Here is a 14,719-nt window from a genome sequence, read left to right as displayed (position 1 = left end):
TTTTTTTTAAGTGATAAATATTGTTATACTGTATAATGAGAAAAGGCAAAATTCGAAACGTACAGTTTCATTTATAACAATGAACATAAAACATAAAATATAAAACATATTGCAAAAAGAAGATTATTTGTAAAGGAAATATATATTTATAAAATACTAGGCACCCAATTAATTGATAGAAACAATATTGGAGAAAATATTTTTAGACGAAATATATGAATGATTACGAAGCAAAGAAAAATTTAACATAAATATTGACATTTTACCAATTATCCCAAATTCAAATAGATAAATGGCAGTTACGCTTCTTATTGATATAACGTTGGTATGATATACTAGTCTGATGATTAATAACAATATTTGCATGATATATTGCCTAACAATAGGATTCATAAAATTTTCAGATTTCTAACATTTCTTACATTATTGATATCTGCTTCATTTTTTATGCAACTGTTCTTCGCCAGTATATAAAATCAGATATGACCGTGTATTAATGTTACTAGATTATTTATAACGAATTTTTTCATAATGTATATGATACGGTCAACATTATTCTCGCTATAATTAACATTACAACACGCAAAATGTTTCGGGTAAAGCATTCGCGTAAAACTTAAATCTGAATTCTGTTACGAGCGCAAACTTAACATTCTTCTTATTCGCGATCTCACTCAACATAACACACATTAAATTTTTTTATTATTAGAATTCTCGATTTTATCCTATTCAATCAACTCATATCAAAAGACCGCGATTGAAACGTTTCATCCATTCTTTTCAATGCCAGTAATACATGTTTCTCCGTTTAGTAATTTACATCGTGGAAAAGTATTATTATGTATATATATTGAAAGATAAAAATATCTACGATTCGCACGAATTAAATCAAAGAACATTCCATTCAAAAAAAAATTTTTAGAAAACAAGTACCCTGTGTATATTTAACGAAATTCAGCAACGTATGGAGCACGTATTCTCCAAAATAAAAACTAAAAAAATCCAAAAAGTAAATCCTATTAATATTAACGATTTGTTAAATATTTTTCTATTGTAAATTGTAAGATTCCAAATGTTTATGGTACTATTTAAAAGCAATTATACGCTTAGAATACATATATACATATATATTCTCTAGAAATCTTATTTCTAGAAAAATGAAATTGATTTTTGTAAAATTGAAACATAGGAAATTCACGTATAGTTGACTAAACTTATAACGCATCTATTATTCACTTACGTAATTTGAGGTATATTTGCCTGTTTAAGTTATGAAAATTTCGATTCATCTAAATAATGTGTGATCCTGATAGAATAAAAAAATCTTCTGGTTACTCAGCATATGTTGTTCAAAATTGTGAATTTTATCGTGGAGGATACCCGCTCTGATGTAAGTTTTTCGCTGAACGATTCTTCATGTCGCTTGGGTTGTACATCATTGGTCCCTAAAGATTATCATTTTTATTGAAAAATGTAATACAATAGATTAGATTTTAATTATATACAAAAATATTATCAATTTCATAATTACTTGTAAAATTATTATACTTATTTTTGTACAATTTTGCCTACAACAAAAAATTATAACAAAAATTACAATATTGTTATATATTTTAAAGAAAAAAAAGACATATAATATATAATGTTTTGTAATTCAATTAAAATTATTAATTCTATTTTTTTAATATATTCAAATTAATAGTTTGAAATTTACTGATTGTGATACAAAGCATAAAATATAAGCTTCAACATGTAATGCATACATTATAAAACCAATACCATAAATACATCCATCACCAAGCTTTCCCTTAGTTTTGCTATATAAATTTGAAAAGTGCTTAACATAATAAATTTAAGCTTGATGTAAAGGCAAAAGCTATATGATTGTGGAATATAAAAAGAAATTTTATCTTAAATCTATTGCAAATGTAGAATATATTTTAATTTTTAAATTTAGTTTTTAAAAATTTAAATTTTTAAAATTAGTTTTATATATTATAAAAAAAATATTTAAACTAATAATTATAAGAATTATTAAAAATTTATTCAGAAATACTGAAAAAAATCACTCATATCAGAAATCATTTCACTTACAAAAATAATCAAATAAAATATAATCTACAATTACAAATTTATTATAAAATATGATACTATAATAAATAAATTAGAATTTTTAATGTATTGTTGAGTATTTATATATTTAAATGATATCACCTTTAGAATATGAAATGTCTAATGCCACTGGATTACCTTGTTTTGTGGGAGGAAACGCGGATCCCTCATAGTGTAGCTCTGCACCTCTCGCGATAACGAGCTGGTTGAGCTCCATCGAGAGAACTGTGTGCCATATAATAAACACAACAATCTTTTCTCACTAACCAAATACTCATTCTATAGTTATAAAAGTTTCTGAGGATGCAATACCGACTTTCTTTATCACAAAATACATATTGTTTCTTTTTAATAAAATGATTGTAATACAGAAAATTATATAATATTAAAAATAGGAATAGTTGGTATTGCAAATCTCTAATATTGTCATAAAAATATGATGATTCTTTATGATAAATATTCCTTTTAAGAACAAAAATATAAGTCATGCTGAAAATTATAATGTATATACAACAGTGCATTATTCTAATACCTTGTACCATATGTTAGTTTGTGAATTTAAATTATCTTTTTTCATATATCATCAAAAAATTGTATACATGCAAAAGAAAAAGATCCTAAAAAAATAATTTAATAATATTAATAAAAAATAAAAGAAAATGATAGACAAGCAATTATTAGAAAGTAGCTTTGACTATTTTCTACCTTAGTATCATTTTTATCCTTACTGTAATTCACTTTGTTCAAATGTAATGTTCTTCTACTGTTCAAATAATTAGAACTTGTTGAATACACATACAATATATGCATTATCATTCATGCTACAAATATTACAAACCCATGCATGTACAAAATAGTAAACAACAATGTGTAAAATTAATAAAATAGTTCTTACTATCAGCAACAATTATTATTTGGCTACATCATTCTGCCTCCCCGACTGCTTGCAAAGAAAACATAAAAGAAAGGTAGATTAAACACAGATTTGCAACAAAGAAAATATCTATTATGATCTTGGAAAATCTACTTAAGATAATGAACATTATAACATAAAAAGCATATATGATTTTCAGTTATGTAGGAACAAAATAATAAATTGAATTTTTTAATACTTAGTTTTTAAGAAAAGAAGATCTATTTCATAACTTTATATTATTTACCATAGAATAATTCAAACAACCAAAAATATGTATAATTATATACTTTTAGTATATTGCACATATAAAAATATAATTTTATTTTAAAAAACAAGAGATATTAGATAAATAGACAATGCACAGAACTAGGGGGAAATTACGATACGTACAAATCGTTATTACAAATATAGCTATAAGGGAATTTTGCAAAAAAAGATAATATTTTAACATTACAGTTCCAGAAACAGGTTTAAGATATAATGAAGCTGCATACCAGCATACTGCAGCCATAACATAAAGATAATAAAGGAGTTGTGTATAATGATTTTTAAATATAATGAAATTGTAAATATAAATATGAAACTGTATTGTTAATGTTATATATATGTTCGTGACAATGTATAGAAATAGTTGTATGTGCATAGAAATGTTTGTAAAAATTATTGTTCATAATAAAAAAAAAACTTACCCCTTGAGATACATTTTCAGAAGCATTTGTAGGTACGATTGACGTTGCTGTTGGAGTTAAGAAGTCTACAGGGGCACTTGGATCATTAACTATAAAAAAAATGTTAATGCAATTAATCAAAGAAAACCTTAAGGAATCTTAGAATCTATTAAAAAATTACCTGGAGCGGGAATAAATAATTGAGGTGATGAAGTTGCCATAGGTACCATTGGGGATGTTACTGGAGTTGGTATACTTGAAGGTGCTCCACTATTTTTTGAACCACTTGGATTCATTACATCTATATAATTGGCACGCATACTTCTACCTCTAGGTAATTTAAATTTATTCACAGTAGATTCATCAGTTTGCAAAGGTGGTTGAGATGATTGAGATGATTGTGATGGTTGAGATGAAATTTGTTCCGACGGAATAGGTGTTCTAAATCCCATATCGGAAGCTTTCGGAGGAGGAGCTACCGTAGCAGAACTATTATCTCCATCTTCGTCTTTGTTCATCCATTTTTTAGCAACAGGATCCCAAACGATCTATTAGTAATAAAATAGAATATAAATATTATCTTATTTATTATTAACTATAAAAAAAAATAATACAAATTTTGTGTTAAAAATAAATATGAACTATAGGGCTCGAGTAATTTTATTGTTTAATTTTGTTAGAAACAAAAGTTGGAATGTTAAGCCAGAATATATCAATAATTCGTTAGATGTTAATTGAATAACCGAACATTGAATTATACTGGCCTTTTCCTCTTCCATCATTAAAGTTGTCATATTTACCATAAGCCCTTAAGCGACAAAAAAACATAAAATATCTATCGTAATTTTTAAAATAATAATGTAAGATATATAATATGTTTTAAAAATTTACCGTTGGATTATTGTCATCTGGTAATATCATCTGATTTCTTGGTTTTGGAGCCAATTTGCTAAATAGACCACCGAACCAAGAACTTCCGCTATTAGACGATTTCTTTTCATTTGATTTTTCTGAAGTTTTCTTAACTGAAGCTGCAGATTTCAAAGCTGGTTTTGGAGTCTCGAGTGCATCCAGTTCTTCTAATGGATCATATTGTTTTCTCGTTGATGGTGTCATTGAAATTGCCGGTTGTGATGACTGAAATAAAATATACAATTCATCATCGCAAAGTTGTTCCAGCAAAGTTAATCACTGTTTACTGCAATAGTGAAAATATCTATTTTTATTTATTCTATTTATAATACATTTAATATTCTTTTTAAATAATTATTTTCAAAAAATATTTTACTACCACAGTAAATAGTAAATAACTTTGCTTGCATATTCATAATTTATAATTAATATAAAATAAAATTTAAAACGAAGAGGCGAAGAAAGAGGCATATCTCTTAAAAATTCAGAAAAATGAATAACATGAGAAATTTTATTATATATTTAATATTAACAAATTTATGTACATAAATGATATCTAAAACAAGAACAAATTTTATAACCATGTTATTAATCAAATTATTTATAAGTTATCAAAAATCTATGTATTTATTCATGCCTTTTAATAACATAAAATTTATTTTATAAGCAGAAAAATTGACTTACAAAATTAATTTTTGCAGGTACAACTACACATATATATATGAAATAACATTGAAATTTTAAAAATTGAAAAACCTAATATCATCTACTCACAATTTGTGGGAACATCAATATCATAAGTTTTAGTAATAGATTTTTCCATGGGAACATTTTTTAATTCCATTAAACAAAAATCATTTGTAAGTTTAACTGGTAAATCTATTGGATATGTTCCACCAAATATAAGTGGTTTATATCGACATAATTCAGTGGAACTCTGTGAAGAATTTGAATAAGACCATGCATCTACTGTATCGCAAATAACATCTTTTCTTCGAATATGTGGAGCTATTCTCATAACTTTTTTATCTTCAAAATTACAATATTGTGTTAATGATTGACTCATATTTTCAGAAACTATAGATGTTTTGCTTCCTAAATTTAAATCAAGTCTAGAAAAGGATTCAAAATTTACTTTGCTAAATTGAATATCTAAATCAGTAGTTGCTGATAAAGTTAAACTATTTTCATCTACATTGTCAGAATTTTTATTTTCATTATTTTTAATTTTTTTTTTAACTTTACATTTTAGAAATATGGGTTGTTGTGAAGAAGGTGGTTTTACATATCTATAATCTAATTTCTTTTTTCTATTTATATCTTTTAGATATATTGTATTATTTGATAAAATTTTTGGGTAAGTTGTTGCTATTTTTGGATATGTTATTATTTTTCGCGATTTCATAAAATTTTCATCGAAATTTGTTGATCTAAAAGGATTAGAAGTTGATGATATACTCGTAGAAATATTAATACTCGAATCAGAAGAATAAGAAGTGACGCATCGATCTGAATTTGTTAATACATTGCGTCGTCGTAATGAACTAATATTGGTGTCATCCAATAACCATTCAGGATCGAGATTACTATCCGCAGTAAGCATATAATTACTTACTTCAAGAGTAGATGTTTTTTCTTCTTTTTCCGTCTGTCCATGTGTAAGCATTAAAAAAAAGGTGAAAAAATGTTATTTCTATATGTATGTATGATTTGTCACAAAATTTTAAGATGTTATTCTATAAAAAAGTCAAACATAAAATATTTAAATATGTATGAAATGATATAGACTAAATGAATGTAATATTTAAAATCTTATATATGTTATAAATTGGAACAGTAGATTTACCTCATAGTTCCATTTTTCCTGTTGTTGAGAATCATCAATATCACCTTGTTCAGGAGGATATGATGAATGAGTTGATTGTTGTTGCCAATTCGAAATGGTACTATCATTTCTTCCATAATTATTTTGATAATAAGAATCTTGATTCCAATATTCTTGTTGTTGTGATTGCTGATAAGATTCTTCATTATTTTTTGTATATTGCATACTTTGATCATATGTGTCTGGTATATTCGATGGTAGAGATAATGGTTGCCATTCTGATTGTGTATCAGTCGTGGTTACTTCCATCATTGATGTTGGACCTTCTCTGTATTCGGATTGAATTGTATTCCATTGTTGTTGTTGCTTTATCTCATGGACTTCTTGATTTTGTATATTGTTATATGATTCTTGTTTTGTTTGGGAAGTATAAATTTCATTCTCGATAATTTCTCCCATCTGTAATAAAATAATATTTTTTTCTTTTTTAATATTTCTATATTATTAAAATATTATATTATTAAAATTTATATTTTTAAACTTACATGGCATTTACCAATAATTTCAGATAGATTATTGAACCAAGTTAAAGTTGTAGTTTCATCAACAGATTCTTTATAGACTGGATCATGATATCTAATCCTGTCTCCTAAATTGTAAACTGCATTGATAAATGATTTTTTATACTTTGATGGTTCATTGAAAATATTTACTGCAATTTGTTCTATGTACAGTAAGGCTTTTTCTATTAATCCATGATCTACCATTTTTATTGCCAAATCAAATTTAAAAGTTTGAAGATCTATTAATGTAAAACCTGGTTCACTGAGGTTTCTAGCATATTCATATATTTCCGTAAGCATAACAGCTTCCGTTGTGAAAAATGCATTATAGGGTTTATGATGGTTTGTGCCAATTAATACAAGCTTTACATTACTTGCTCCATAAGTACCAAAATCAACTTGTGCAAGTATGTAACAGAAATGAGCTGCGTAAATATCTCCTCGCGTAGAAAGTGTATCTCCAAGAGTTGTAATTGAGCGACGATTAATTTCTGGATTAGCAGATGTGTTCGATATAATCATAGCTAAATGAGGTCTCCAATCATCCCATCGTGGATCCGATATACCAGTAACAACAGCTGGTACACGACCAGAATGAAGTTGATATAAAGTTTGTAATGGATCGTGGAATGGTAAACTATTAGCAAAACGTGTCATTACAGATGCATGTGTACGTTTATCCAATTTACTAGCTAAGAAGAGTGCATGTCCCCAAAGACCTTCATTCATTGCATATTCTGCATATTAAATGTAATAAAATTTATAACATCTAAATATTTAAATTCATTCGTTGAACAATATAAAAATTATAAATTTATATTTACCTAATGCTTCTTGAACTAATCCATAAAGCAATGTGTTTCTAAACTCATCTGTTATTTGTTCAGTGCTTTTTCGTGGCTTATTTTCGATTTTTTCGGATGCTATTACACTATCTTGATTACCTTGAACACTATCTCCAATTGATATTCCTGATCTTTGAGATATTACTGATTCTCTTCTTCCCGAATCTTGTAATTTTTGCTTATTCGTTTCGTAAGGATATGCATCTTTGTTTCTGAGTAACAATGCTGCTATATCAACACCAACAACATTCTAAAAAAACATAGATATAGATATATATATAACTAATAATTTATTAGTTATATAATTATAACTATTTTAACAATAAATTGTAATAATTATAATTTATTTTAATAGAATATATCTTACTCCATTTTGTTGAATCAACATAATCATTAATTCATATAAAAGTATATATGAGGCACGATCGACCATTTCTTCGTTTGATGCTGCTTTTTTAATTTTATTCTCACAATATTCGATAATAGTTTTTTTATGAGTAACACCCCTAAAAAATATATATGATATTACAATATAATAAAATTTATGAAAAAAATTATTAAATTAAAAAATTAAATGAAAAATGTTTCAAAAATTAATGATAATACACATGCTTAGGATAGTAGATACTGAATTACACTTGCTTAATTAAAGGACCAGGATAAGCTCGTAAATCACGTGCTAGAGGATCATGCGAAAGTAGATTTTCCAACTTAAAAATGTCTACTTTGGCTCTTTCACCATCAGATGGATAAGCTGGATATACATGTATCAAAGATCCAATAGAAAAACATCCTAAACGTAAAATTTATAAAATTTTATACAATGAATTTTCTTAAATAAATTATATTTAATATAATATTTAATAAATTATATTTAATCAATTTGAAATCATACCATATGCATGTGAAATAGAAAACTTAGTTGGTGTCATGCGTGCAGATGTAGCTGCCGAATCTTCAAGCATAGACATATCGCCTAAAGTTCGTTTGTCAGTTGCTCTGAAAAATATGATTTTTATTGTTAAATAATTAAATTAAAACTAGTAATAATATAATGAGGGCAATTACAATTAGAAAAAAAAATTAGCTTGTTTCTACATAATAAGATTTACAGATATATAAATATTTTAATGTATCAATTTTTAATAAACACTAGCTATAGTAAAGAATTCTAACATCTACCTAAAGAAAATTTTTTAAAATACATCATGAAAATATATTAACTAAATTACTTTCAACAATAGAAGATTGATATTTTCAACATTTTGAACAAGTGTCGAACCGAGAGAATTCTCTCGGTCTCACCTATTTAAATTTTGATAACTTGAATTCTGTCTTCGTTGCGGACTCCTAGTCCATTCAGGATATCCGAAATACGGAACATATAATGCTTTGTTTGGCGAGTAGAAGCATGCACTTGAATTTGTAAAAAATCTAACACATAATTAATATTATAAAATCTATACGAAAATAGAACTAAAATTTTCTGATTTAAACCCTGTTTTAATTTTTTTAATGCTTACCTTTCGTCGCAAGAACTACGCCCAGAATGAACACTTGCTCTGTCTTCTGGATAATTACCAACACCACGAGAAATGTGTTGTTGCTGATGTTGGTTAGCGTAATATTTATGATACCATTCTGAATAGAGAGCAGGATTTGTACGTCGTAAATTTTCAATATATGCATAATAATTATTGGCATAATGAACACCATAATCATATCCAGGATATCCTATAACACGAAACAATTTAAAATATTTTCTAAAATAAAAATTTAACCAATTTTACAATAAATATATTTACCATTATAAGGGTAATAAGGATCTCTTGTTCGCATATAATATTCTCGATCTCTATCGTTATAAGAGGATCTACTGGATGGTCTAGATCTAAAAAAAACAAAAAAAGAATGTATAAAATGTATAGAACACTACATATTAAAATATTAAATTTATATATATATATATTATATGCTTCATATAATAAAAAAATATATACCCTCTACTATAAGGATCATCATAATATTCTCTTCTATATGGATCTCTTATATCATAATCATCGTATCGCCTTGGTCGTCTATCGTCTCTTCTTCTATCACGATCAAGATAATCACGATCTCTAGGATATCGTAAATCATAGTCTCTAATTTCTCTACGTCGTATCCCATCATCAATTCTATCTTTTCTACGGTCGTCTGGTCTTCTTCTAATATCTCTATCATCTATATCTTCTTTAACTCTGTTTCTTCTATCTATTTCTTCTCTTGCATGTCTATCAAGATCGTCTCGACTATGATGTTTACGATCATCTTCTCGATAAGGAATTTCTCGACGATCAAATTCATCGCGAGTATTGTATGTTCGATCATTTTCTCCTCCACGACGACGATCATAATAATAATCATCATCATATTCTCGTTCACGATCATAACTGCAAATAATTTGATATAAAATATTACATTATCAAATAACTTTTATAATTTTTAATTTAGAAGTTAATTATCTACTAACTATGCACTTTTTCGTTCGTATTCATATCTTCGACGTTCCGAACTGCTATCACGTCGTCTTTCTCTACTATCATCTCTACTATTTCCAGAAACCTCATCATCTTCATCTTCATAGGAATCTCTACGATTCGATGCACTAGAAATTCCTTGACTCTCGCGCATTGATGCACCAACAGCTTCCTCGCGTTTATTTCTTGAATCACTAGTTTGATCTTGTATCGTAGCTAAAATCAGATACAAAAATTTAATAAATATAAAGATATTAAATTTACTTAAAAATACTTATTATTATTATTACTTAAATAAAATTTAAGTAATAATAATAATAATATAAAATTTTTTCTTACAGTTTATTGAAGGAACTTCTTGAGAACCTGTAACTACTCTTCCATTAGTTCTATCATCTGAAGATTGAGCAACTTCATTTGGAAATGCACCGCCCGGTATTTGTCTAAGATTTTCATCTGTTTGTTGGACAGGATCTTCAGATTCATTACCTCTTCCAGGCACTTCTCGGGTTTCACTTGGTTCTAACATAATTTGTGATTGAGACTGATATCTTTCTTCTCCTGATGGATCATTTCGTGATTGTTGTGGAGGTAGAGATCGTTCTCTACCAGATGGATCATTTCGACGTTCCATCGTATCAGAATCTGCTCGTGAGAGTAAAGTAACATTTCTTTCTTGTCCAGGTGGAACATCGCGTCGTTCTGATCTTTCAGATATGTTTCTTATCTGAAGACTTTGCTCTTGACCAGAAGGATCATTTCTTCTTGGATCAGATAATCTTTGACCGGATTGAATATATTGTTCCTGTCCTGTTGGGTCATTTCTACGAGGATCTATAGAGCTTGATTGTCCTGGTACTTCACGTAAAAATGGAATGTCATTAGGCACTTCGTCATTTTCGTCATCTTGACTTGGTGGAGTTGGTTCATGTTCTTGATGAGAATCAGTTAATTCTCCAGTTTCCAAAAAAGTATTTCTATCATTTGATGCAAATTCATAATTATCTGGCACCTGTAAAAAATTTTGTTTTATTTTTTATTCTATAAAAAAAAATTATTTTATTATTTTTATATACCTGTTCAGATTGAAGAAGTGAATGAGATCGCGCAGACTGTTGCGCGGAAGGTACTTCAATATTATTTATTTCTTGCCTAAAATCACGCATATTAACTATTTCCTTGGTAGAATTCAGAATTGGTTTAGGATCATTATCTAAAGTTTCCTTATTTATGGAATCTCTTGAACCATATATATCGCGTTCTTGTAATGATGGCGTAACTACTTCTAAATTTACAAATTCTGAAGGCTGTTGAATATTTTCATAGTTTTCTACATTTTGTTCTATACCCCATTCTTTTGATGAACAAACATTATCTTTTGAATACCATGTATTTTCTGAGACATGCTGTAAAGTATCCTGACTATACCATTGATCATATCCACTTTGTGCTACATTATCTACAGGTTTAATGTTCGTTATTTGATATGCATTAAGTACTGAATGTTCTTGACTAATAACTTTTTGATTATCATTAGAATGAATATTTTCTGTACCAAGTGTAGCACAATCTAAAGGCAATCCAGATATATTATCAGATGTAGTACTATTATTAGAAGCCATATTTTGACCCCATCCATCATCACATGTAATAGGTTGTACTTCTTTGGAATCATTTTGATTTTCTAAATTTTTATTTAACTTATTACCAAGACTTAACTGTTCTAATTTTGTAGGCAACTCTTCTGTTGAATTACTTTTACCCCATTCTATTGAATCATTTGCTAAATTAAAATCATTATTCTCTTGAATAGAAATATTTTCAGAACTTGCAACAGTTGATACAGTTTCAGGAGTAGCAGACATATTAAGTCGGGAATCAGAAAAATGTGATTTAGCAATATTTGTTTTTATATGTATATTAGAATCTTTAGAATTTATAGAATTTGGAATTAATGAAGGTATAGATTTTTTTCTTTCTTCTTTAAGTTCTATATTTGGATCTGTTGCTGTAGCATTAGGTTGAATATGATGGGGTGGAATTGTATGATTTTGTTGTCGATCATTTGTAGCAACTACACCAGTAATTTCTTTTTTAACATTTTCTTCTACTACATTATTATTTTCTTGTTGCCATTGAGATGCATTATTATCATTCATTTCTTTCCATGACTGTGAAATTTCAGTATTTGTTGCTTGTGACCAAGTATTGAATTCATCATTAGCATTATAACTTTGTGATATTTGTTGACTTTGATTTAACAATGTAGATTCTTGATTTTGAGTATTCCATTGAGAAGATGACATATTAATTTGATTGGACCAATTTTCATCATTTGCATCATTTATAGAATGTTCTTTATTGTCTGTAGAAGATGGAAGGTGTTGAATTGATCTTGTTTGTTGCATTTGTGATGTATATTGATTACTTATATTATCAAAATTTTGTGCTTCTTTATCCATTTTTTGATCTTGCCAATGTCCTGATACATTACTCTGATTTTGCCAATTTTGTGGGGCTATTAAATTTGTCTGATCAGGTTTAATCCAATTGTAATTGCTACTAACTAAAACAGGACGTGATGTTTGATGTTTTTGATTTTGTATACTTGATTTTTGTTGCGAATATGAAACATTTTGAGACTGATCACTTGTCCATTGAAGCTGATCAAAATTCATAGAACCAGATTTCATAGAATTTGTTCGAGGTGGTGGTGCATACTGCTGATATTGATTATAATTTGAATAAGGTGTAAAAGAATCTGTATGATTAGGAACTAGAGGTCTACTAGCAACATTTCCTGATGTGTTTCTATCTGGCATTGAATTCTGATTAAGCAAATCAGATTTTTTACCATTAATATTTTGATAATAGTGGTCCTGAACAGAATTAGATATCAATTGTCCTTGATTATATGAAGGTATATAATGTTGTTGTTGTCGTTCTTGTTGTGATGATTGTTGTTGTTGATTATCTGTTTGTTTATCAAAATCCCAGTTCCATGAATTATTCCAAGGATCATTTGATTGTTTTGGTTGATTCAGAAGAGATGGTTGATGTTGAATGGAATCATTTGATGATACTTGTGATGGTACTCTAGACATTGGATTCCATACATTCTGATTATGAGTTCCATATCCTAAACTGTGATCTACTCTAGACCTAGATGGTCTAGCTCTATAAGGATTCTATAAGTATGTTTTATAAGATGTTAATAAGTAAAAATCAAATTTAATTTTTTTATAATATTATATTTTAAATTTTACTTACACTCATATTGCCTTTATGATAGCAAAGATTGTTTCTTATTTACACAAAATCTATAAAACAATAAATAATTTATATATAATATTCATTTATATTATTATAAATAAAAGTTTTAAACAATCAGTTATGAGAATTTTATTATTTTTTTACAAAACTATTATATTATATATTATATTATATATTAGTTATACATTTATAGTATATATTATACATTTAAATATTTATGAATGTTTTTGAAAAAATTCAAAACATAATTTTAAAAAATATTATATTAATAAAATATATATAAAATTTTTATATAGCACAGAAAATATATATGAAGATGTCATTAAATATTTATTTTTCATAGTTTTAATAACATTTCTGTTGAACATATTGAAAAAATGACATTTTGCAAAGTAAAAATAAATCAAAAAATTAATTAAGATTTTTACATCAACATTAATAATAGTTTATTTTGAAAAACAAAATTCCTTAAAACTTTCGTACTAAAAGTTTAAAATTACTATAATTATATAACGAAAATCATGAGAGAGCAGTTATTGTATGCAAATAATATAACTGATAAATAAAAAAAAAACTAAAAAATGAAAAATTGAAAACATCGTATCGAAAGTTGGGATACCAGCTGTGATATCCAACTTAGCGTTCAGGGACCTCTCGTACGTTCACTCACCTAACTATCGTGTCTGGCACTGGTGTCCATACGCGAGAATAAGCATTATTTTTTCTCACAAAACATTCGAATTGTTACTTTAATAAAATCAATCGTTTATCGACGTAAATCAAATTTTTACGAAACAAAATGAAAAAATCACAAATATGTAGACATTTTATGAATACTATAAGGAAGATGTGGGTTAAGCACGTCACGAATTTTTCTCGTTGACTTTCCACGCGAGCAGAACCATAGACGCGCACAGCGCGGACGCGTTGATCTCAAACGTCAAAAAGATCTCTAATAAAATCTCGTTAGATGGCATTGTAATATAATTTAAAATATTTTATAAAATAAAAATATAATTTAAAATATTTTATAAAGTACAAAAATATTTAATTAATTAATCAAATTTTTAATTAATAACTTGTTAA

The 14,719-nt window shown here is 27.2% G+C and overlaps 1 protein-coding gene across 16 annotated transcripts; it reads right to left on the bottom strand.

Annotated features, from left to right (window-relative positions):
• Nucleotides 1–123: 123 nt before the first annotated feature.
• Nucleotides 124–14,571, bottom strand: Sec16 (endoplasmic reticulum export factor secretory 16). Of its 16 annotated transcripts, none has more exons than XR_015293961.1 (22): nt 14,304–14,571; nt 13,631–13,680; nt 11,437–13,548; nt 10,700–11,372; nt 10,354–10,576; nt 9,842–10,273; nt 9,647–9,732; nt 9,365–9,575; nt 9,147–9,275; nt 8,737–8,840; nt 8,478–8,634; nt 8,209–8,347; nt 7,821–8,091; nt 6,979–7,733; nt 6,455–6,892; nt 6,224–6,256; nt 4,588–4,833; nt 3,878–4,244; nt 3,718–3,806; nt 3,008–3,052; nt 2,251–2,337; nt 494–1,445 (listed from the first exon to the last, which is right to left on the bottom strand). XR_015293961.1 is itself a non-coding variant. In XM_086913845.1 (22 exons), exons 2-22 carry the CDS (start codon nt 13,634–13,636, stop codon nt 1,336–1,338), a joined length of 6,705 nt encoding a protein of 2,234 aa, XP_086769971.1. In that variant the 5' UTR covers nt 13,637–13,680; nt 14,304–14,571; the 3' UTR covers nt 1,192–1,335. The 16 variants fall into 16 exon arrangements, 14 of the variants coding, with proteins under 14 accessions (XP_086769974.1, XP_086769979.1, XP_012349271.2 ...); XM_086913845.1 differs by lacking the exon at nt 3,008–3,052 and adding an exon at nt 1,532–1,568 and having other exon boundaries at nt 1,192–1,445; XM_086913846.1 differs by lacking the exon at nt 3,008–3,052 and adding an exon at nt 1,532–1,568 and having other exon boundaries at nt 1,192–1,445; nt 8,484–8,634.
• Between the last annotated feature and the right edge of the window lie 148 nt (nt 14,572–14,719).

The sequence above is a fragment of the Apis florea genome, unplaced genomic scaffold (assembly GCF_048593485.1).
Source record: "Apis florea isolate Af1SG1 unplaced genomic scaffold, ASM4859348v1 contig_3517_pilon, whole genome shotgun sequence".
Classification (NCBI taxonomy): Eukaryota; Metazoa; Arthropoda; class Insecta; order Hymenoptera; family Apidae; genus Apis; species Apis florea.
This window is presented reverse-complemented; position numbering and strand designations above follow the sequence as displayed.